The sequence below is a fragment of the Schistocerca nitens genome, chromosome 11, assembly GCF_023898315.1.
Source record: "Schistocerca nitens isolate TAMUIC-IGC-003100 chromosome 11, iqSchNite1.1, whole genome shotgun sequence".
Lineage (NCBI taxonomy): Eukaryota > Metazoa > Arthropoda > Insecta > Orthoptera > Acrididae > Schistocerca > Schistocerca nitens.
In genome coordinates this window covers 74434170-74460847 of record NC_064624.1, presented here as the reverse complement: position 1 = coordinate 74460847, position 26678 = coordinate 74434170, and the positions used below count along the sequence as shown (strand labels likewise).

General features: G+C 41.3%; 1 protein-coding gene across 4 annotated transcripts in view; it reads left to right on the top strand.

Moving 5' to 3' along the window:
• Positions 1-26678, top strand: part of LOC126212868 (zinc finger protein 664-like) — a 250682-nt gene that overhangs the window by 78511 nt on the left and 145493 nt on the right. For all 4 annotated transcript variants that reach the window (XM_049940360.1, XM_049940361.1, XM_049940358.1 and 1 more), the window contains exons 5-6: positions 16176-16268; positions 24166-24228. In XM_049940360.1, the coding sequence (XP_049796317.1) occupies positions 16176-16268; positions 24166-24228 (156 nt within the window). The remainder of the gene's footprint in view (positions 1-16175; positions 16269-24165; positions 24229-26678) is intronic.

Here is a 26678-nt window from a genome sequence, read left to right as displayed (position 1 = left end):
GCAAATTAGTGCTACTGTTTACAGAATTTATGACTGTGATCATGTAACTAATGAATTATAAGCTATTTTACTGCTGGTTATGCCTTCAAAACAGAACATTATTTTATACAGGAGAGTAATCTTTTCTGTACATTACAACAGTCTTAACTGTAAGTCTTCACTAAGATACTGTCCATCAGGTATTATTTTTTGTTCATTCACAGCATAATTGTATTATCTCTGGATTAGTGCCCTCAGAGAAACTGGTATATGCATTTTTATTCATGCCATCTGGATTCTTTATATGTGAGTGTAGCTGCTCACTCATTAACATAGAGTAAAAATCATAAAAAGAGACTTGCAAATTGTTGCACATTTAACAGTGGTGAAATATGAGGTCTACTTGACTTTTTGAGGTCCAACATAAAAACTTCATAGTTTGCTGTAAGTGCAACATATATTGTTTCAATGTACATCTTGTTGATTCACGGCCGACTGCAGTGGCTGAGCGGTTCTAGGCACTACAGTCTGGAATCGCGCGACTGCTATGGTCGCAGATTCGAATCCTGCCTCGGGTATGGATGTGTGTGATGTCCTTAGGTTAGTTAGGTTTAAGTAGTTCTAAGATCTAAGGGACTGATGACCTTAGATGTTACGTCTCATAGTGCTCAGAGCAATTTTTTTTTTTTTTTATTTGCAATTTTGTCATATCCTGTGAGACTACTGTTCTATAGTTTGCCGTAAATAGTATGTCTCATATAAAATACTCCTCATTGTACCAATTGTAGTCCAAATCCTGGAATAAAAATTGCTGTATCTGCAGCAACAAGTAGCATGAGATAAATATTAAATACTTCTGCTAACAAAACTAACTTTTCAACCTAATGTAACAAAAAAAGAGTATTACTTTGCATAGTTAAAACTTAACAGAAATTTAATCAATGACTTATTGTGGAACTGAACAGACTACTAGGTAATTTCGTAGTCACAGGATTCTAAATTACCTGGAATTTGAAGATTGGCTGCTGAGTGTAGTTTATAAGGAGAGGCAGAGACCAGTGTCAGAACTGGTGAGGTGTGGAGCATGGTGGCCTCACAGAGTCAACAGCAGACACAGTCAGAACTACATAATGTGTCAGTGTCTTGGGCTGTTTACTTGCAGCAGAGACTGCTGAGTCCATGGTGAACTGACTGGTCTGTGTAATTCGCAGTAATGTATTGAATTTGGGGAGCATTGTGTATTTCCAGTGGCTGGGACAGTAGCTGCTTGTATCGATTTTTGTTGATTCTCCTTGTGGGTGAGTGGCACGACTGTTTACCTACTGCAAAATTTACTACCACCTGTGGTGAGGTAGTGAATCTTGCCCTATCTATAATGTCAACATCCATAGATGGAAAGGATACAAAATTCCTCCTTCTCATAGATGTCAAGTATGCCTGTAAGTTCACTGGCTCCTGTACAGCATTTAAAATAGTGCTGGCTTGTCTTCTGGAGACTGGTCTTCTACTTGTGGCACTGCTATCATTGTTTTGCACCCCAGTGGTATAGGGGTTGCTGTATGGTGCAGTAGATTGACTCTGCATTCTTAAATCTTCTTCTGTTGGAAGTAGGGTTTTGGTGTTGAGATCTGGCACTAGCTGCAGAGCTACTGATGGTTCATATGTTGCTGCTGACAGTACCTGTGGTGCTAGAACTTCAGAGGATCATTGGAAGCACACCTGTTTCATGTGATCCGATACAGTTTTAGCCTGGGTATTGATAATTGTCATGGGTACTTGTTAGGTTGATAGTAGTTTCTAGGGACTCTACAGGACTGGTGCCCAAATCCCCTGCATGGAATGCTTTACAAGTTCTCAATCTTGATCGTTAGCTGCCTTGCTCCAGGATGTGGATCAGTATCCATGGCTGTAATCTGTGCAGTAGTTCTGCAGTGCTCTTTCTATTGATGGGACTTGTGTGGTATGTGATCGAAAAATAGTGACGTGCCTGCTGGGTTTTCTTCTTGCATTATGTAGTTCTTGTATGGACCAGAAATTATACATGCCCAGCGGAAGTAGGATGGAGTGCTGCCATTGGTATGTGTTGGATGCCATTAATTCTATTGATTTTCTGGAACCCAGATGATGAAATATGAAAATATTTATCCCAAACAATTATCTTTGGTAAGCTTTGAATAACAGTAAGTTTCTTAGGGCTCAGACAGAAAGTCTGTGCTGATTTGGATGATGTGTGGATGACATAATGAGAGTAGGACATTGAGACTATTACAACCATCCACATACGTCTCTGGAATGTCCTGTGAAGTCCATATGCACCTACCCATGTGCTGTAACTCATTGCAAGGGTGCTAGTTGCGATTTTGTGCACACTGCACTATACTGGTTGGTGTTGATTGTATTTGATGCCGAGTCAATACTTATAATCACATGCTAGCTGCTTCATTCTGGTTGTACTACATTGACCTTTTTGTAATAAAGGTAGGACATCCAGTCAGAGAACCTGATCCATAACCATACCGTCACCATCATTTACTGATGGCAAGAATAGGAGTACTTGTTTTATCCATAGTTGGTGGCAGATGGAGATGTGGTTTCTTTCTTGTAGTCAAATGAATTGAAATCTGGGAGGCCAGCCATTGAGAGTGCACCAGAGGATCTGCCACCTGCGCCACTGTCAGTGGGAGTTCGAGAGCTACTGAAGGCTGATCTTAAGATTGACAGCATACTTGCACCAGTCTGCTGAATCCCTCCTATCGACCTCCTGGAGGCCATGAGAGTGCATTTGCATCGACATAGTGGCACTCACAATGAAGAAAAAAACCCTCATAGTGGTAAATGCTTAGTAATAGAGCACATTGCTTCAGATGCTGTACTGTTTGTTGAGTGTTAAGTCATTCAGGCAAACAATTGGCAGAGGTGGTTTGTGGTTGGTGATGAGTTTAAAAGTAGTTCCCAGCAGGAACTCATTAAATCTCTGGACATTTACTGAAGTACCCCATTTCCTTCCCTATTTGTGAATAACTCTTTTGAACACGGATCGGGTGGTCTGTTGATGACTGATCTCCAATGAGTGCTGATCTAGAGGCTTATACACTTTTGACAAATCTCTGTTGGAATAGCTGTCACCTCTTGCTAGAAGTGAAAATTGATAATGCAGTTTCGGAAATGGTTATATGTCAGCTGTGGCTTCTTCACCTATAGTAATCTTGATATCATCACAGATTCAGTGTGAGCCATCTTGTTAGTGAGCTATAACCATCAGCAAAGCCCAGTGATGTGATGAAATGTGCTGTAATGCTACCTCAGGCTGTTTGGCAGTTTAGTTCTTGCCACTAGAGGTGTGGAATATGTAGTAGTGGAGGAGGGCCTAATGGAGTGTAGAATTTTGCTGATAGAAAGGTTTCTGTGAACCCAATGTGGATTTGGAATGAACTGTCTTTCTGGTGATCTGCAGGTGTATCTGCAAACACTCTTGCCCGACACTGTTTTTGATAGTGTCAACAGTATCTATTTGCATAGTCTGCTGCAAATACAAGGTAGCTCAACTGCAGCAAGTCATTAAGGGAGCTTGGCGATGGACATGTACACTCAGTGTATGCACACATACTGTGGGAATGATGGCGGAATTGTTTGGGCAGAGGGGAAACTATTGGTGACGTGGGTTAGCCTGTGTTATTGGGGAGTTGTTGTTAGCATTACTGTTGTTGTGTCTTGGCAAGACAGCCAAGCCACTAGGAGGTAACCGAAAGGCACGCGTTTAAGCTCACGCAGGATGGCGTGAGGTCTGGAACAGGTCAGGGATATGAGACTACCAAAAATAGTACGTATCTGTTGGAATACTTAACTTTAATCCATAATTGGTGAACATCAGTCTGACGGCACATGCATCACAAGATAAATAGCAATTGATAATGGCGCCTTGCTAGGTCGTAGCAAATGACGTAGCTGAAGGCTATACTATCGTCTCGGCAAATGAGAGCGTAATTTGTCAGTGAACCATCGCTAGCAAAGTCGGCTGTACAACTGGGGCGAGTGCTAGGAAGTCTCTCTAGACCTGCCGTGTGGCGGCGCTTGGTCTGCAATCACTGACAGTGGCGACACGCGGGTCCGACGTATACTAACGGACCGCGGCCGATTTAAAGGCTACCACCTAGCAAGTGTGGTGTCTGGCAGTGACACCACATTCCTCCCCCGCAAATCGGCGGACGGTTGTGGCATAAGGCTTCCGCCCGCCGTGGAGAGGACCCGATGTCGGCGTATGCGACGAGGTGGGGAGCCTAACAACAGGCGAGGCCCTGCCACCCGCACCCTGCCATTCGGTCCGAGGGGAGCTAGGAAACGCCTGAAAACCTAGTCCAGGGTGCACGCCAACATGCGGTGTATGCGCCCTTAGAGAGACAGAAGGGGCCGAAGGGTCGACCTCCATCCAGTCGGGGCACCCGACGGGCGAAGATGACATATGGTCCGGAGCGGGCAAGACTTCCATGTTGGAGGACAACTGGTCACGGGAAGCGACTGGCGGCACGTGACCCAGGGAGGCGCCCGGCGGGTGCAGTGACACGTCCACTTCGGGTGTCGCCGGTGAGAGAACAGGCGGCGGCGGCGCGTCGCCATGGGTCAAAATGGAAGGCATCGTCGGTAACACCTGGGGATGAGGCGAGCCAGTAGATGGGTCCCCAGGGTGCTGACCGGACGGCACCATCGCTGAAAGCAAGCCGGGGAGCCGCAGAACCCGTGCGACGACATAGGCGCAGCTGATTGAGATGCCGACGCACCTCACCAGAGGCCCCCAAAACCAGATACATAGTGCGGCCGAGGTAGCGAAGAATGCGCCCTGCGAACCAACGCCGTGAACCTCGATAGTTGCGATAGTATACAACGTTGCCTGGAGCAAAAGCAAGTGTCTGCCGCTGCACAGTTACCTGATGCGGCGGATGTAGCAAAGACATCAAGGTGCGATGAGGACGACCGTGCAGCAACTCAGCCGGCGAGCGACAATCTCGGGGCTGAGAGCGATACGAAGACAAAAAGAGCAACAACGCATCCTCCCGAGAATGCGACTCTTTCAACTTCAACATCTGGGACTTGAAAGTCCTGTCCAATCGTTCAGCGGCACAGTTTCACTGTGGCGAAAACGGCGCGGACGTCAGATGTTGAATACCATTGGCCTTGCAGAATGACTGAAGTTCTGCGGACATGAATTGTGGGCCATTGTCGGAAACAATGGTCTGTGGAAGACCTTCAATGCAAAAGATAGCGGATAACGCTTGGATGGTGGCAGAGGACGTCGTGGAAGACATCCGGACAACAAAAGGAAAATTACTGAATGAATCTACCAGAACCAACCATCGAGCATTCCAGAATGGCCCAGCAAAATCGATGTGTAAGCGTTGCCAAGGGGTAGTGGCTTTCAGCCATGCAAAGAATTTCCGCGGTGGTGCGGATTGCTGTTCGGCACACACCATGCAAGAAGAGCACATATGCATAATAGCAGCATCGATTCCGAACCAAGTACAGTGCTGACGAGCAAGTTGTTTCGTTCTCACTATACCCCAATGTCCTTGGTGGAGAAGTCGTAAGACAGAGGACTGTAACGAACGTGGGACCACGACCCTGGACTGATCATTATCAGAACGCAACAGCAAAACACCACGTCGTACAAAAAGTCTCTCCTTGTGAGCAAAATATCGGCGAACCAACGGATCCTCGATCTGTGACTTTGACAAGGGCCATTGCGTAGCAACAAAACGCAGAACGGTAGCAAGGACTGTCAGCAGCCGTGGCTGTAGCTACACGACGAAAATCAATCGGAAACGATTCGACCACATCATCGGTTTCCGAATCAATGAACATGCAAGCAAGTTCGGAGGAATCGAATGCTCTATCCTCAGCAACAAGCAAACGGGACAACGCATCGGCGTTTCCGTGCTTAGCAGTGGACCGATACAAGATATCGTAGCGGTACTACGAGAGGAAAATAGACCAGCGAATGAATTTGTGCGCTGTATGTGGAGTTACAGGCTTGGTTGGATGAAAAAGCGATGTCAAAGGTTTGTGGTCTGTGATAATGGTAAAGTGACGACCATACAAGAAATCATGAAACTTCGTAACACCAAATACGAGAGCCAAAGCTTCTTTCTCGATCTGTGAATAATGTCTTTGTGCAGACAAGAGCAATTTGGACGCAAAGGCAATAGGGCGATCGTGCGATCCATCTTCGTGCGCAAGCACAGCACCGATCCCAAAATCCGATGCATCCATCATCAACAAAAGGGGTTTCTGGGGATCGAATGGCGTAAGGCAAGTATTGGAAAGCAACGCCGATTTCAACTGGCGAAAGGCGCGTTCACATTCCGTCGTCCAGACGAATGGAACACCTTTACGGCGTAAGTGATGAAGCGGAGCTGAAAAGGAAGAGGCGTGGCGCACATAATTATGGTAGTAATTGCTTTTCCCAGCACACTCTGTAGCTGCTTCAAATTCTGCGGCAAAAGCAAGTCTTGTATGGCACGGAGGTGCTCCGGACTGGGATGTATGCCTTGGGCATTGAGTACATGGCCCAGATAGGGTTAGTCATGAGCAAAAAACACATTTTGTCGCAAGACCTGAAATAATGTTCTGAGATTGGCTAAATGTTGTTCTTCTGTCTTTCCGGAGATCACAATATCGTCCAGATAGTTTGCTGCAGTAGGGACCGACGCACAAACTGTCTGCAGATATTTCTGAAACAATGCAGTGGCGGATGCACACCCGAATGGCAGTCGTTTGAATCGATACAAACCAAGATGCGTGTTAACCACCAAAACACGCTGGGATTCTTCATCCACCGGTATTTGCAAGTACGCATCTGCTAGGTCCAATTCGAAAAATATTTACCCCGGCACAGTTTGTCAAAAAGATCTTCCGGGCGGGGTAAAAGAAAAGTCGCAATCACTAGTTGTGGATTCACTGTTGCCTTGAAGTCCACACAAAGTCTCAATTTTCCAGAAGGTTTTTGCAAAATTACTAAGGGTGATGCCCAGAGAGAAGCCTGCACACGTTCAATTACACCTTGTGATTCTAAATCATGTAATGTTTTTGCGACCTCATCACGTAATTCGTGGGGAACATTGCGCGCTCTGAAAAATTTCGGTTGCGTGTTTACTTTCAGTTCCAAATGTGCTTTATAGTTCTTAGCGCAACCAAGGCCCGGTGCAAAAATGTCTGCAAATTCTTCACATAGACGAGAAACACTGGCTGAAGGCACAGTCTGGTTCACTGAGAGGACCTGATTTACTATAGACAAGTTAAACAACTGAAATAAATCTAAACCAAACAAGTTCACTGCAGAAGAAGAACGAAGTACATAAAATGACACAAGTTTTGTTTGTCCTTGTATGTTGCAAGAAGGCTGCACTGTCCTAACACAGGGATTGCTTGTCCTGAATAACTACTGAGCTTAACATTTGTGGCACGCAATGGAGGTGTGCCCAGCTGTTTGTACGTGTCGTGATTGATCAAGGAAACTGCAGCTCCGGTATCGAGCTGGAATGGTATCACGTTGCCATTAATGTCCCAAGTCTACAAAAAGTTGTCAAAAGCCTTCCACAAATCTAAAAATGCGTTATCAAATTGACAACTCCTTGTCAACAGCACTTATCACTCTGGGAGAATAAATAGCTAGTTGTATTTCACAAAAATTATGTTTTCTGATTTATAATATTCAAGTACAGTATATGTTCCAAAACACTACTGCAAATTGACGTTAGTGATTGTTTTGGAGTCATTAGTCTTCTTATTGGTATGATGTGGCCTGCCATGAATTCCTTCCTGTGCCAACCCATTCATCTCAGAGTAGCATTTGAGACCTACATCCTCAATTATTTGCTAGATGGGTTTCAATCTCTGTCTCCCTCTACAATTTTTGCCCTCTGCAGCTCTCTCCAGTACCATGGAAGTCATTCCCTGATGTCTCAACAGATGTCCTATCGTACTGTCCCCTCTCCTCGTCAGTGTTTTTCCTTTACGATTCTGCACAGAATATCCTCATTCCTTACCCTATCACTCCACCAAATTTTCAGCATTCGTCTGCAGCACCACATTTCAGATTCTTCAATTCTCTTTTGTTCCAGTTTTCTCACAGTCCATGTTTCACTACCATACAATGCTATGCTCCAAACATACATACTCAGAAATTTCTTCCACAAATTAAGGCCCATATTTCATACTAGTAGACTTTTGTTGGCCAGGAATGTCCTTTTTGCTAGTGCTAGTCTGCTTTTGATGTCCTCCTTGCGCCATTTGTCGTTCGTTATATTGATGCCTCAGTAGTAGAATTCCTTAATTTCATCTACTTTTTGACCATCAAGCCTGATGTTAAGTTTCTCACTTCTCACACTTCTCATTGCTTTCGTCTTTCTTCAATTTACTCTCAATCCATATTCTGTTCTCATTAGACTGTTCATTCCATTCAGCAGATCATGTAACTCTTCCTTGCTTTCACTGAGTACAGCAATTTGTATCATTGATATCCTTTCACTCCTGAACCTTCCTTTTATTTCCATCATTGCTTTTTCGATATATTGATTGAACAGCAGGGGCGAAAGGCTACCTCCCTGTCTTACACCCTTTTTAATCTGAAAGATTTCGAATATCTTGCAACATTTTACATTGTTGAATCAGGTTGACAAATCCTATGAGCATGTCTTGAATTTTTTTTTAGTCTTGCATCCATTATCAGCCACAACATCTGAATTGCCTCTCTGGTGGTATGGGTCTGTAATTCAGTGGATTACTTTTATTTTTGGGTACTGGTGCGATTTGTGCTCCTTTCCAGTCTCTGGGTATGGTTGTTCCTATGAGCGGGCATTTGTGTATGACTGCTATGTATGAAGCTATCAGTATACTGTGAAAGCAATCTAATTGGTACACAATCTGGATTGGAAGTCTTTCCTTTCTTTAAGTGTTTAAAGCTGCTTCTCTACACCAAGGATAACTACTTCTATGTGAGTTCTGTTGAGAGTCATTCTTGATTCGAATTCTGGAGTGTTTACTTCATTGTCTTTTGGGAAGGAATTTCAGAAAACCACGTTCAGTAACTCAGCTGTAGTGGCACTAGCATCAATAACATCACATTCGTAATCGCACTGTCAAGAGACTGATTGTCTTGCTACTGGTGTACTTTACATATGACCAGAATCTCTTTGGGTTTTCTGCCGGATTTGAGACAGGGTTTTGTTGTGGAAACTGTTAAAGGCATCTTCTGTTGCAGTTCTCACTAAATTTTGAGCCTCTGTAAAATTGTCGATCTTGAGGGTTTTGTGTTGTTTTAAATTTTACATGTTTTTTTGTTCCTTCTGCAATAGTGTTCTGATCTGTTTTGTGTGTCATGTCGGATCAGTACCATTTCTTTTTAATTCATTTGATATATATCTATCAGTTGCTGTCGATTCTATTTCTTCGAATTTAAACCACATGCGTTCTGCCTTTTGTAGTCAGATTGGAAGGAGTGAATGTGGGTTTGGTGGTTATGGTATTCAGTCTAGGTACAAAACCATGTGGTCACTAATTCCTGTACCTGTAATTGTTCTCCTTATGTAGTCAGGATTATTTGTTGCTAAGAGATCAAGTATCATTCGCAACCACTTTCACTTAGAGTCGACTCCTGAGCTATTGTGGCCAGTAGCTCTTTGAAGTAGGGGCTGCAAGTTCCTGTTCGCAGGAAAACGTTTGTTAGGACAACTCCATTCCAGGAAATACTTGCAGCAATGGCCTGTCACTTTTTCTCATTGCAAGGTAATTATATGGGGGATTTGTACATACTATGGTCCATGTGGTTTCTGTCCAACATTGAGAATTGTTTTGATGTTTGGGCTGCATTTTGGCAGTGGTTGTTGCTCTCTCTGAAGGAGTAGTATCTGTTGGTCTTGCTGTGCCTGTTGTTTCAGCTGCTGATCTTGTAGCCTTTGCTACTGCTGCCCTGGTTGCTTCTACTGCAGTTCTAAACTTTGGGGACAATTTACTTCATAACTTAACTACTGATATGGGCATTCTGACTTGTGCATAAGCTTTGTAACACCTCATTCCTAAGATTTCTGTAGCCACAATATGCAACACAAGCTAAAATTAAGTTACATTTATTAGAAAAATATCACTTTTACAACACAACCAAATAAGTAAAATAAGCCAACATAACTAAAAGTGAATCAGGCACTATTACAAGACCTTTGGAAGTGATTAGGAGATTTCATGACCTCGCGATTTTTACAACATGTAGAATCAGGTGTGGAGCATGTCAGCATAGCAGAGACAGTGGCATGTGCAGTAAGATCTCAAAGGGGGTGTGAGCAGATCAGGTTGTTTACTTTTGTGTTCATTGACAAGTAACATTTCTGTTGACCCACTGCAAAATCTACTGCCATGTATGCAGCAGCATGATACATTCAAAACACTGTCTTTCATGGTTGTAATACTGTGCGAGTGATTTCACTCACCTCTGTAGCCTTCACACATTCCACTCCCTGACACAGGTTGGCACACAATGTTACTTAACTAAGAAAAGCTGTAAAAAATCTGGCAACATTGCACATGTCCCTAGACTGCACCATAATTTTAAATAGCTTAAAGGCTGAAAGTTCATTTTATGGTTTGATTTTCTGCTACATAAAATAAGTGTTTTTAACAATATATTTCGTCTATTCTCAGAATAGCAGAATCAGAAACCTACTTCCAAGTCCCCAACTGCCAACTATATATTTCTGTTTTATAGGATTCTACAGTTCTTCTGACAATGGAAACTGCAGGATGGAAGAATGACAATGTTATAAAAAGCATAATTGCTACTCACCAAATAGTGCAGATAGGCTCCACAAAAAGACTGTCAAACAAAGCTTTTGTCCAAACAGGCCTTCATCAGAATCAGACAACACACACACACACACACACACACACACACACACACACACACACACACACCACTTACACACATGACCAGACTGCCCTTGGGAGCCAGAGACTGTGGTCGGGTGTGTGTGTGTATGTGTATATGTGTGTGTGTGTGGCCGAAAACTATGACAGTCCTTTTGTTGTACCTATCTGCCACTCAGCATTTCCACTATGTACTGAGTAGCATCTGTCCTTTTCCTAATATTATCAGTTTCTTCTGATGTATTTGCCCGAAAGTCCATGGGTGTAATGCTGCTACATTCTGGCTGCTAGGGTGGGTTGAGTAACTACACCCATGCTACAGCAACCAGGGTATCATGCTGGGTGCCACCAGTAACAAACAGCAACACAATTGGTTGTGCAGCTGCACCAATCCATGTACACTGGCATGAACAGTGCAGAGCATGGCTCATGGGGAAGGGTGGATATGTCAGCTGTACGCTTCCAGGAGGTCAGTGTGTCATTCATGTGACGATGCTGACATGTCTTATCACTCAAATATTGTGCCTGTTGGGCACAATGAACCAGCTGTACAGCCATGGACTAGTCTAAATTTCTAGTCCATAGTGAAAAAATTTCTACTTAAAGTTCAACTCTGATCTCACCTATGATTTCAGACTATCAGTCTATAGTCGCATAAAACATTGTCACTGAATTCTGATATAATCAGTACTTAAACTGTTTTAATATGATTCAGTGTTCAATATGGTGTTACGCTCACTATTAATCCATATATATAGTTTCTTAGACTATAAGCACCGAGCGAGGTGGCGCAGTGGTTAGCACACTGGACTCGCATTCGGGAGGACGACGGTTCAATCCCGTCTCCGGCCATCCTGATTTAGGTTTTCCGTGATTTCCCTAAATCGCTTCAGGCAAATGCCGGGATGGTTCCTTTGAAAGGGCATGGCCGATTTCCTTCCCCATCCTTCCCTCCCCCGAGCTTGCGCTCCGTCTCTAATGACTTCGTTGTCGACGGGACATTAAACACTAATCTCCTCCTCCTCCTCCTTAGACTATAAGCAACTTCTGTGTAATACAACTCAGTAACTTTAAATGCGAACATTTTTAGGTTAGGCTTTACCGTGACTGTTACTGACATTAGATGAAACAACAAGTTTACTGTTACCAGTCACCGTTTTATTTTCACTTTTTCCACGACGCGTTTCGAAGGTTTAAACCTCCATCATCGGGTGGATTTACATTAGTTAGTATTACATATGTGTGTGTGTTGTGTTACGATTTTGGAGGAACTTGTGCCACTGCCTCGAGTGGTCACAGGTTCCTTTTGTTGTCGTGAAACATGTAGTAAATGAAGTTTCACTTCACTGGTATATAAAAGTTAATGAACTGCCATTGAAATAGGATATCATAACGCTGTTGCTTCAAGTGTCTGTGATCTTATTTACTCATCAGAATGCACTTCAGCAACATTTTCACAAAACTATCGGAGCCTTGCCGTACACAACACTACACACGGGTGAGTCAATTATGACTCCCCTCATGCAGCCTGCACAATACACCTTCTTGGGCCAGAACCAGTCTTTTTTTTTATTTTATTTTCTTGGAGGCACACCAAAGTACATTTCAAACTTTCGTGACAACCCTATACGTGATTATGTTTCACAGGTGGAAAAAGCAAATGCACACACAATACATACTTTTTTTTTTATGGAACGACTATGAGATACAAGTTTTACGAATTCCTTGCTTAAGACTCTTGAATAAGAACAGAACAATATAAAATAAACTTACGACTCTTAAGCAGGAACATAAAACTAAACATATGTAAAACGTAAATCTGGTGAGGTACTTGCCCTGGCGATTTTGGCAGAGTAGATCTACTGAAAGAGGAATAATCCAGAATTCCCAGATATCTCCTTTGAATATCCACCAACATTTTTTACTGGTGAAACCAACAAAGAGTCTAAGGTAAGGCGGCCACACTGACAAAGGACCAAAGGATGCCACCTGCCACAAGAAATTGGGCTTTTGGCATAGATTATTCATGTAATGTGGACTAGTCCGTTTTAGAGTTCAGTGTGTATAATATGGTACATATGTAATGATGGGCGATTTCTTGTAAATTGGTCTGCTTCAAGAAATGGTATGGCGGTCTATTTTCTATATTTTGAATATATCTGTGGAAGATTGTAAGATAGTGAAAATCTCGTGACATAACTGACATGTATTCATGACACGATTATTGAGAAATGCTGCTCCAGAACATGGGAGCTTGTGCTGCTCTGACTGCTTCTGTTGATGGCCACTAACAGCTGTATTTATTCTCATATATGCTGATGGGAAAAAAATTGCAACATCAAAAAATAACTAATGTAGATTAATGACATTTTGGGAATACATTAGTCTAGGTAACATATTTAACTCATTAACATTAGAAGATAACATCTTAATGTAAGTGTGAGATGAGCCATTGTAAATGTGAAATGCTTGATACATTATTAACCAGTGTAACTACCACAGGTTCAATAAAAGGATGAAAACGTGGAACCACTGTATTGTACATGTACTGGATGGCAGTTTGTGGGGTGGTGTTCCATGCCTGTTGCACTTGGTCAGTCAGTAGAGGGATGGATAATGCTGTTTGTGTATGATGCTGGTGTTGTCTATAACATTCCATATGTGCTTGATTGGAAACAGATCTGATGATTGAGAAGGCCAAAGCCACATGTTGACATTTTGTAGAACTTGTTGGGCTACAATAGCGATATTTGGGACAGTGTTATTGTGTTGGTAAACACCCACTGGAATGCTTTTGACGAATGGGAGCACAACAGATGAAATCACCAGACTGACATACAGATTTGCAATCAGGCTGCATGGGACGACGACGAGAGTGCTTCTGCTGTCAAACGAAATTACATTTCAGACTATAACCCCAGGTGTAGGTGCAGTGTGTCTAGCATACAGACATCATGGTTTCAGTCCCTCAACTGTCCTCCTAACCAACACACGGCCATCACTGGCACTGAGGCAGAACTATGTTTCATCAGAAAACACAACAGAACTCCACCCTGTCCTCAAATGAGCTCTCGATTCACACCACTGAAGTCACAAATGGTGGTAGTTCAGGGTCAGTGGACTGCATGCTACATTGTTTCTGGCTCAGAGCTGTTCTTGAAGTAACCGATTTGTAGCAGTTCATTGTATCACTATGGTGCTAACTGCTGTTAAAATTGCTGCTGCAGAAGCAGTATAATATGCCAGATCCATATGCCAAATACGGTGGCCTCATCTCTCAGTAATGCCATGTGACCATCCAGAGACTGGTCTTCTTTCAACTGTACGTTCCTCTGACCACCACTGCCAGCAATCATTTACAATGCCAAGTCTTTCTACAGTATTGCAGAAGGAACATACAGCTTCTCATAGCCCTATTACATAACCTAATTCAAACTCTGTGTCATGTTGATAATGCCGTCCCTGTTGCCTTAAAGGTATCTTTTACTGCCATCAACTCAACGCATCGAGTCTGAAAGGTAACTGACGCTCATGACCATTACAATGTGTATTTAAAGCAAACGTGATTTGTATCCCTATAGTGGTGCCACTTGCACCACTCATCTGTGACTGTAGCGAAATTGGAATAGACATCATCTTTCAGATATAGAAACATCCCTACCAACTTTCGTTTATATCACACATCTCCTTCTTGGCATTGTTCTTTTTCTGTCAGTGAATTTAAGAAATCTTGCTAATAGGTAAATCATATCTTGCAAATGGAATTTATGTCAAAATGGCAAAATGTTTCCAGATGAACTTCTAATAATTATACCATTCTTTGTTTTTTGGACCAGTATCATGGCATTCCTTCTCCAATGTAATTACCAGGTGTTTACACACCTTTTCATTGATTTACTGATACATTACATCCTCCGTTATTGCATGACATTATTTCACACTCTCAGGCATTCTTGATCATTCCCAAATTTAAGATTCATACTTCCTGGACACTTCCAACCGACTCCACTCATATTTTCAAAGCTGTTTACTTTAATTTTGTATGGTGAATTCACAACTAAATGAAAAAAAGTGGAATCACAGTCTGATGTGTGGTTCAGCTTCATGCTATATTTGTGCATGCTTCATTATGCCAGATGGTGCATTGCTTTGTGCAACAACCAGCCACCTGGGCATCTGCAGAGGCTGAACTACTGTTCATGCAAAACTGTGTGTTGCTATGCCACATTTGTCGTAGTGATAAAACAGCTACTGTTAATAATTATGACATTCACAGACAGCAAGTAACTAATTGTGAATTCATTGGCAGGATTCAGCACTCATCCTACAGCTAGACAAGTGATATTAAAGCATCCAAGGGGTAGCTGTTAAGTCTTGCGTGTAGCAGTCAAGGTATTAAGGGGGAGAAATTACGTATTAGATGTAAAAGTAGCACGCCTGAAAACCCCAGCTTCGACATGAATATAAAAGAGAACATTTTTGATCAACCACTAGTATAATTTGTTATAAAAAGGTAGAAATTTTGCACACTATCTCTAAAAACCTTAAAATCTAGATAATGATACAGTTATGATTTGAGTGGTGATACATGCAGCTGAAAGTTTCTGTATGGCCAAGACAGGTGATGAGGACTGTTACCTCGCCAACATAGAATCTTGATGATGACCTTTGTAAGATAAATATTGATCAATGTGAAAGAAGAACCAATTACCACAAATTGCGAGAAATGCCATGAAAACATATTGTTCTACAGTAATTAAGTATAAGACACTTAAGTGGGCTGGGCAACTGATATGCATGTCTGAACAAAGTCAAACCAAAACTCCTAAGAACGAGAATGCCCAAGGAAATGCACCTAGTAGAGGACCTCTAGAAGTAACGCTTGAATGAAGTCTTTACAGAAAAATGACCAGATGGAACATCGATAACACTGTTACTGAAGGCAGGATATGCACCAGAATATAAAGCGAAGTACATGAAAATGCCATGAAGTAAGTTATGTAAGTAAAACAACTGGTTCTCAGCAAAGACTCATGTGTAATATGTGGTTCACGTCATGTAGATATATGATAGTAAATAGTTGGGGAACAAACTGACTTAATTAAGTTTCCTTGTGAATTGTAGATGAGAATCTCTGAAAAGATATTATATATATATGTGTGTGTGTGTGTGTGTGTGTGTGTGTGTGTGTGTGTGTGTGTGTGTGTGTGTAAGTACTTGTTGAACACCACGTTATATGTACATGTAAGTGTATAAACAGTTTTCATTTCGATTTTGTTTTCTTTTTTCAGTATCTTGAAGATCCATTGGTAAGGTCAGCGTCCACTGATTCTGTCGGGGAGTATCTGGAACTAAATTTGGAAGCAGAAGAAACTGAGGACTTTGTAAGCATTCACTTTATAGATGCATTGCATGTGGAGTAAAAATATGTCATTAGCCAATTATGGAACGTAAATGATGCCTCACAGTGAGTTAAGCATAGATTAGCTGTTAGCAATTTTCCAGCATTCTTGTATTATTGCACTTTGGTTAACTTATTTGCAAACTGTCAGGGTTGGAATTAATACAGAGCTTGGAACAATCATATTTTTAGTCATCCTTCTTGATAGTAATTACTTTGTGTGTCACTTTTTTGTGGTGGATGCCTTAAATTCACATTTAGTACAGATGTTAACATCTTGAAGTATGCTTGGGTTATCAAAGAATCTGCCCCACAATAACTATCATTAGTGCATTGCAGATGAATACATTGCTTTCTCTTGTATTTCCAATGAATCAGTTATATATGGTTGTGTCGTATTTTCCAGAGTGGAGAAGTTATTAAATGTGATCATACACTGATACCCAGAACATTATTAATAGCTTCATTCTGTCAATGGCCTTGTCAAAGAGGGTGGAGGAGCAGACAGAGGTTCAAGACACTCTCTTGTCGTTGGGGTGGGCAACTGTCCTCAAAGACAGAGGAATGAGCCATGAGTAACAGCATGAGGATGCAGAAGGCTATGGAAACTATGGCATTAAATACATATGACGTGTACCCCCAGGATATGAAGCCTGTAATTGAAAAAAGTGTCATGTTGATCTGTCCACTGGCAAAAGATTGCAGAATGGTCCCCCAGTTGGATCTCCAGGAGGGGACTGCCAATGTGGAGGTGACAATGAGGAAGAGATTGCATAACCAACAAAAGGATAAAGTTCTATGAGTCGAGGTGTGGAATGTTAGAAGCCTTTTAAACTATAAAATCTCAGAAAGGGAAATGCAAAGACTCAATCTAGACATAGTAGGGGTCAGTGAAGTGAAATGAAAAGAATACAAAGTTCTCTAGTCAGATGAATAAAGGCTAATATTAACAGCAACAAAAAATGGTATAATGGGCGGAGGACTCATTCTGAATAGGAAGGTAGTGCAGAGAGTTTCTTACTGTGATATGGTTGGTCTTACCAGAAACAACAGGAAACCTACACCGACAATGATAGTTCAGTTATACATGTTGATGTCGTAAGCTGAAGGTGAAGAGATACAAAAAGTGTATGAGGTTATTGAAAGGGTAATACGGTACATAAAGGGAGATCAAAATCTAATAGTCATGGGGGACTGGAATGCAGTTCTAGGGAAGAAGTATAAGAAACAGTTACAGGAGAATATGGGCTTGGGCAAAGAATGAGGGAGGAGAAAGACTAATTGAGTTCTGTAATAGACTTCATCTAGTAATAGCGAATAATCTTTTCAAGAATCACAAGAGGAGGAGATATACTTGGTAAAGGCTGGGTGATATGGGAAGATTTCAGTTTACATCGTGGTCAGACAGAGATTCTGAAATCAGATACTGGATTATAAGGCATACACACAAGCAGGTAGAGACACAGATCACAATCCAGTAGTGATGAAGAGTAGGCTGAAGTTTAAGAAATTAATGAGGAAGAATCAGTAAGCAAAGAAGTGGGACACGGAAGTGATAAGGAAAGACGAGGTACACTTGAAGTTCCCTAAGGCTATAGATACAGCAATAAGTAATAGCACAGTAGGCAGTACAGGTGAAGAGGAATGTACATCTCTAAAAAGGGCAGTCACAGGAGTTGGAATGTAAACATAGGTACAAAGAAGGTAACTGCAAAGAAACCATGGGTAACAGAATACTACAGCAGATGGTCGCTGAAAGAAGGAAGTAAAAAAATGAACAGGGAAATTCAGAAATACAGAAATAAAAGTAGCTGAGAAATGAAAAAAATGGGAAGTGCAGGGAAGCTAACATGAAATGACCGAATGAGAGATCTAAAGAAATCGAAAAAGAAGTGATTATCAGAAGGACTGGCTCAGCATATAGGAATTGATGCACAAGTCGCCAAAGTGGCGTCAAATTGACAGACGTGCACCCGGCAAACGGTCTACCCGATGGGAGGCCCTAGTCACACGACATTTACATTTAGAATATAGGAAAGTCAAACTAACATTCGGTGAAATTAAATCAAGGGTGGTAACAGTAAGAGTGGAATGGGAATTCGACTGGTAAATGCAGGGGAGAGAGTGAGTAGGTGGAAAGGGTACATTGAAGACCTCTGTGAGGCAGTTACTACTGACAAAGATTTGTCTGATGTGATAGAAGAAGAGAGAGAGGACTAAATTTAGAAGAGAGAGGGCATCCAGTGTTAGAATCAGAATTTGAGAGAGATTTGGAGGTCTTGAGACCAGATAAGGCAGAAGGGATAGTTAACATTCCATCAGGATTTCTAAAATAATTGGGTGAAGTGGCAACAAAAGGACTAATTCACATTGGTGTGTAGAATGTACATGTCTGGCGACACACCACCTGATGTTGGAAAAATATCACCCACACAATTCCGAAGACTGCAAGAATTATCGTACAATCAGCTTGACAGCTCATGCATCCAAGTTGCTGACGAGTAATATGTAGAAGAATGGAAAAGAAAATTGAGGATGTTTGGATGATGATCAGTTTGGCGTTAGGAAAGGTAACGGCACCAAGAAGCAATTCTGACGTTGCCATTCATAATGAAAGCAAGACTAAAGAAAAATCAAGACATGTTCATAGGATTTGTTGACCCAGAAAAAATGATGCAAGATGTTCGAAATTCTATATAGATGGGTGATATACAGTATGCACAAGAGCCAAGAGAGAATAATAAGAGTAGATGGCCAAGAACGAAGTGCTTCAATTAAAGATGGTGGAAGACAGGGATTTAGATTTTCGCCCTTACTGCTCAATCTGTACATTGAAGAAGCAGTGATTGAAATAAAAGAAAGGTTCGAGAGTGGAATTAACACCCAAGGTGAAAGGGTATCAATGACATGATTCACTGATGACATTGGTATCCTAAGTGAAAGCGAGGAAGAATTAAATGATCTGCTGAAGGGAATGAACAGTCTAATAAGTACGAATATGAACTGAGAGTAAATTGAAGGAAGACGTAATGAGAAGCAGCAGAAATGAGAACAGCGAGAAACTCAACCTCAGGCTTGACGGTCACAAAGTAGATGAGGGTAAGGAATTCTACCTAGGCAGCAAAACAACCAATGATGGACGGAGCAAGGAGGACATCAAAAGCAGATTAGCACTGGCTAAAAGGGCTTTCCTGGCCAAGAGAAATCTACTAGTATCAAATTTGTGGAAGAAATTTCTGAGAACATATGTTTGGAGCATAGCATTGTATAATAATGAAACATTGACTCTGGGAAAACCAGAACAGAAGACATTTGAAGCATTTGAGATGTGGTACTACTGACGAATGTTGAAAATTTGGTGGGCTGATAAGGTAAGGAAGTAGAAGGTTCTGCATAGAATTTAAGAGAAAAGGAATATGTGGAAAACATGGACGAGAAGAGGGGACAAGATGATAGGACATCTGTTAAGACATCAAAAAATGACTTCCATGTTACTACAACTGTAGATGGCAAAAACTATAGAAGACAGAGACTGGAGTACATCCAGCAAGTAATTGAGATTGTAGGTTGCAGTTGCTACTCTGAGAGGCGCAGGACAGGAATTTGTCGTGGGTTGCATCAAACATGTCAGAAGACTGATGACTCAGAAATAACTAATAGCCAGTATGTCCACCTTTGGCATTGATAACAGCAGGTATGTGTCATGGCATGGAAGCATTGAGGCCTTGGTATGTTGCCGGAGGGAGCTGGCATCACATCTGAACACACAAGTTACCTAATTCACATAAATTCTGGGCAGGGGGATGATGACCTTTGATGTCATGTTCAATCACATCCTAGATATGTTCAGTTGGGTTCAGACCTGACGAGTTTGGGGACCAGCACAGCAATATGAACTCATCACTGTGTACCTTGTACAACTCCATCACACTCCTGGCCTTGTGACATGGCACATAATTTTGTTGGGAAACACAACTGCCAGTTGGAATCACAATTGTCATGAAGGGGTTTACGTCTGCAACCAGTGTACTATATTCCTAGACCATGTTGGTGCCTTGCAAGAGCTCCACTAGACCCATAGATGCCCACAGATTCCCACATGAATGTTCCGCAAAGCATAATGAAGCCATCGCCAGCTTGTCTCCATTCCACAGTACAGGTGTCAAGGAGCTTTTCTGCTGGAATATGAAGTATTTGTGCCCTCCCATCAGCATGATGAAGAAGATATCAGGGTTCATCAGATCAAGCAATGCTCTGCCACTGTGCCTACATCGATTGCCGACGGTCATGTGCCTATTTTAGTCATGGTTGCCAATGTTGTGGTGTTAATATTGGCATATGCATGGGTTGTCAGCTGCAGAGGCACATTTTTAGGAGTGTTCAGTGCACTGTGTGTTCACAGATACTTCTAACTGCCCAGCATGATAGTTTGATGGTAGTTCTGTCACAGTTCGCCACATGTCCCGTTCTACCAGTATGCCCAGCCTGTAACATCCAACATCTGAAATGATGGCTGGCTGCAAAACCCTATTACTTCTGGACATGTTTCAGCTTGGTTTCACCACACGTTGGAACATCCAACAAGTTGTGCATTTCGAAAATGGTGGCGTTGAGCTTCTGAGCCATCACAATCTGCCCTCGGTCAAACTCAGATAGATGGCACTTGTTCCTCATACTACACATGGACAGCATGCTCACTGATACAACCTGTACCGTTTGTGTGTGACCAGTGGTTTTTCCTCCCCAGATTACACTATTGTTGCTAGAACAGGTTTATATTGATAGTAGATCAGTGGTCATAATATTCTGGCTTATCAGTCTGCTTAAACAGACCGGGTGTTCTGCCTTAAAGAAATTCAGTGATTATACATTTTTTTAAAATTTCTGTATTTCAGCCTCGAGTCTCAAAAATTTTATCATAACGAGTTTTGACTTACCAAGAGAGTACTCTCACGCCCTTCTGCAACGTCTGAATGACTTACCCAGTCACTTAAAAGTCGCTCTATACTTTAATATGGATTCTAAAGCTAGCTGCTTGGCATTTTTCATGTTACCTAATAATAAAAATGGGGGTAGGTCTGATGCCGACTTCTGCTACCCAATATCACTTCTAAAAGTTTCATCCTAAATTCTTGAAAAAGTAATGTATTCAAGAGTAGTTTCACACATTTATAACAAACTGTCAGTTTGGTTTTCAGAAAGGATTTCGAACAGAAAAGGGGTATACGAGTATGTCCTCAGTGAACACACATTAAATGCTGTGAATAACCAAATGTCACTCATGGGGATATTTTGTGATCTCTCAAAGGCTTTTGACTGTGTAAATGGTGGAATTCTGCTAGATCAGCTGATGCATTAAGGTATGAGTGGGACAGTGCAGATATAATTTAATTCTTATTTAACTGGATGGGTGCAGATGGCTGAAATGACCAATTCACATAATGCACAAAAATCAGCTAATTATTTAGACTTGGGAGATATCAAGAATGGGATCCCACAAGGTTCAATATTACATCCATTATTGTTCTAAAAAATACATATTAATGACTTGCCACTTTATATTGACTAATATGCAAAGCTACATAGTTCTTTTTTGCTGACGATACAGGTATGGTAATTGCACCCAACATACAACAATTACGTGAGGAAATTGTAAAAATAATGTTTTTCAGAATATTATTAAGTGGTTCTCTGCAGATTGGATTCTCGTTAAGTTCTGATAAAACAAAGTATATACACTATTGTACAGTAAAGGGCATAACACCAGTAATAAACACCAACTTTGAATAGAAGTATGTAGCTGAGGCAGAACACTGAAAACTTAACTAGATATTAAATTGGAAGAAACACATTGATGATTGGCTGAAACTTTCAAGTTTGGCTACTTATGCTATCAAGGTTATTGCAAATTTTGGTGATAAACATATCTGTAAATTAGCTTACTATGTCTGTTTTCATTCACTGCTTTAATGTGAAGTCATATTTTGGGGTAATTCATCATTAAGGTAAAAGTGTTTATTGCACAAAACCATGTGATCAGGATAATTGCTGAAGTCCACCCAAAATCATCTTGGTGACATTTATTTAAGGAACTAGATATACCCACAATAGCTTTAGTACATGTTTGGTCATTGAGCAAATAGCATCAAAAGTCTTACAGATAGCCAACCTGCATTTAAAACAAAAATATTTCGGAATGACAGGCTCTTCTGCTCAGTAGATGGATTATTAGATATAAATTAGTAATTTACCCATTATTTAAAAAATTGAATTATGTTATGTAAAGAATACTTTTGTTAAATGGACATCTTCCACACGATTGAAATGTGTTGCATTTATAATCTATGGAATGAGTATTAGTCTAATCTAATCTAAACTTTCCAGTAATGATAGAAGTTGTAAGTGACAGAAGTCCCATGCTTCTTGACAGAGCATAGGGAATGATGCAGGAGACCTGCACCTCCGTACTATGCAAGGTCTTAATGGAGGTGGTTTGCCGTTGCCATCCTCCAACCATAATGGGGATGAATGATGATGATGAGGGCAACACAGCAATACCCAGTCATCTCGGGGCAGGTAAAAATCCCGGACCCCATCGGGAATCGAACCCAGGACCCCATGCTCTGGCAGCGAGAACACTACCGCAAGACCACAAAAGTGGGCAAGTGACAGAATAAAAATCTTAATTGCTGGTTGAGGGTTTGTAGTCTGCCATTTAGTCACTTGGACAGTGGGTCACACATTTTTGCTTTGTATCAATCATGGTCTCTGTATAGAACATCAACAGTGAGGCAAATTTTAAGTTTTTTCAGCTGAGCTCTGTCTGTGAAAATTACATCTATTGGATTGGATCAGATCTTGCTGCATATACTTTGGGAAATGCATACTTCAGTCAGATTGTAAGAGCAGAATAATGTTTCAGGCTCATTATTTTCCCAGTTTGAATTTTCTAAGAAATCAGCATTAAACTTTCCACAAACTTTTGACTAAGTTTTCTGTCATGACAGCTCACCCATGAAACTAAGCAAGGTTGTGCAGTGGTTAGCATACTGGACCCACATTCAGGAGGATGACAGTTCAAATGTGCATCTGGCCATTAAGATTTAGGTTTTCCATGATTTCTCTGAATTGCTCCAGGCAAAATGCTGGGATGGTTCCTTTCAAAGTGCACAGCTGATTTCCTTCCCCGTCCTTGACAAAATCAGAGTTTGTGCTCCATCTCTAATGACCGCAATGTAGATGGGACATTAAACCCAATCTTCCTTCCTTAAATTGTGAATCTAGACTGTTACAGTCAGAAGAGAAGGATTTTTCATTAACAACCACCAAATACATATTTCTAGGTTCTGATATCTGCCAAAAATTGCATGTTTCAATTTTTTCACTTTGTATTTACCTTACACATGTAAGGCAATGCATTTTCACATAATGAACGTATGTGGAAAAGGTTGCAGCCTACAACTATGTAAAGTCTGGCTGCGCCGAAAACATGACTGATTAAAAGTTTCCTATGACCTAATTCAGGAGCACGGTGTCATTAATAAGTATCTTATGTCAGATTATTTAAACTGTGTAGCTGATTTATGGGACTAATGTCACTTACTGTCATGTATTTGGCACAACTACATCAATACATGCTTGTGGCAATATAATTATGTCAGTAACTTTGTGTCTACAGTAGGATGAGATGCATCATAAAGTAACTGTTTGTATTTTATCTTTGACTTCCCATGCATAATAATTAAAAAATAAGACATTTAAAAGCAAATAATAGTGAGATTAGTTTAATATACAACATAAAAGGAAAGAGACAGCTTTGATACTATGTTGTCAATTAAATCCATTTTTATTTTTGTATTGATTCTCTTCAATTTCTACAGGTCTTGGCATCAGAGAATGATCGTCTTGATGAGTGTGATCCATTGAGTGTAACAGATGGTGAGGTAAGCCATACTTTTTTCTTATTACTTTTTGCTGCCACATGCTTTTTTACATAGCAAATAAAATTATATTTAAGAGGAGAAAGATGGAAACATGTATTGAGAGCTTTATATGACATTATTTAAAATCATGACAATTTCAAATATTCTGGTGCTGTGTATACTGACACAGTTGATAAAGAGCCAAAGTCCTTATGAGCTGTTGAATGACTGATTCTGTATGATTGTGTGAGTAAATAACTTTGGAAATATTCTTGTAACATGAATTAAAGTTCTACTTGGAAAGATGATGTCAGTTTTGATGTGATGATAGCGTATGCTGCGTGGGGGATAGTGGATACACTGAAAATGTTTTCATCATGTGGGACACCTGTGTTTACCCTTTAATATGGTATGCTCGCAGAATGCTCAGTGTGGTGCAGGTGAGTGAAGAAAGCAGGCAACCGTGCCACAGAGGTGCATTCATGCTTCCTACAGCCGACTCTGTTATCCTGAGAGGGATCAGTTTGGGGCCTTCCCATTGGAGGGGTGGTCCTGTCAGAGAACTGCCACACATATTGGATGTGCTACATCAGTTGAGCAACAGTGCTGGTATCAGAAGTCGCATGACAGTCTCACACCCTTAGACAACATTCTGGACATCAACACGGCACAGGCACCTGCCAGTATCATTTTGTTGTAAGGGAAACAATGGCAGATTGTTCAGCTACGGCAATACGGATAAGACAGCTTGCAAGCCCAGACATACTGTTGTGAACTGGTTACTAGCAGTGGGGCTATGGACACACACGTCACTCACACAACAGCATCAATGTGCGTGGACCGACTGGTGCCATTGGAGGAGCACTTGGCAGATTGAATGACATGCCATGGTCTTCAGCAGTGAAGGCAATTTCTACCTCCACACAAGTGTACGACGTAGACCTTGTGATCGCTGTGCTGTAGAGTGCATTCATCCCAGACACACTATCCCCACCCCAAGCCTCATGGCCTGGGAAGGGACAGGCTACAACTCTTGTTCGCTTTCTATGTTTCTGGAGGGAAAGCTAATCAGTGCTCATTACATGCAGAATGTTGTTAGACCTGTTCTTTTGCCATTCTTGCAATGGGGATGTGATGTGTTTTTGCAAAAGGGTAATGCTCACCAATATACTCCCTGTGAAAGTCAACATGCTCTGCAAGACATGTTGCAACTTCCCTGGCCAGTGTAATCTCTGGGCTTGTCTCCAGATTAGCACATGTGGGATACAGTAGAACAAGAAATGAGACTTGTGACTCATCAACCAGCAACTCATACAGAATTATGTGAACAGGCCACGTGGATATGGCATAATATATTGCAGGAGAGTATTCACCATCTGTATGACTGACTAGATGTCAGAGTCAACACCTGTAATGTTGCCTGTGGAGGCTACACCACATACCAATATGGGTGTTTTAGCATGGGTCTATACATGATACCTCAGAACCATTTGTGCTATTGATCTGTAAATGCAACAGTTTCATGTAATCCATATGCACTGTTGCAACAATAAGTCATGAGTGAACTGGAAACCTCTAAAAGGGTGTACTATTTTTTTCCCAGCAGTGTATTCACTTTTCTGTTGAGTATATCAAAGTGATGGAAAATTATGACTGATGAGGTTGTATATTCACGTAACAGAATTTAGAAGTTGCTATATTTTTAGCATGTTAATGAGCTCTAAAGTAATATGTGTCTTGGATGTTCTATGATGAATAGATGGAATACAGAGTAGCAAGGCATACCTCAGGAGGCTGTTGCTGTCTCAGATGTACATGCATATCCAGGTGTTGTATAACATTTTAAAATCTTGCAAATGCTATAGTTTAAGAAAGCCATATTGTGCTTGATGGCATGTTTATATTTTTTCTCACACATCACCTCCCTATATTCCAAGCATAGAGGATCTCGTATGTTTGTGCATACTTGCTACATGCTGGAGGAGAGGGCTGTAAAGACTGGTTTTATGTTTTCTGCAGAGAAGTTATGTGTGTTCATTTCAATTGTTCTCATCATATTTTTAATTTACTTGAATTGGATATGTCGAACACCATCCTCCCTTTTAAAAACTTTAGTTTTTGGGTGTCATTTTTGCCTTCATGCTTTCATGGTTACCACACTTGAAGGACGTGAAGGGAAAGGATCCTGACAGGACAGGGCATTTGTGCTCCAGTTTTATAAGGCTTTCATTCAATTGCAGCTGGACTACAGGTGCACAGTGTAAAACGTCTGTGAAGTTTGGAAGGTAGGGGACGAGGTACTGGCAGAAGTGAAGCTGTGAGGGTGGGTCATGAGTCATGCTTGGGTAGCTCAGATAGTAGAACACTTGCCCGTGAAAGGCAAAGGTCCCGATTTCGAGTCTCGGTCTGGCACACAGTTTTAATCTGCCAGGAAGTTTCATATCAGTGCACACTCTGATACAGAGTGAAAA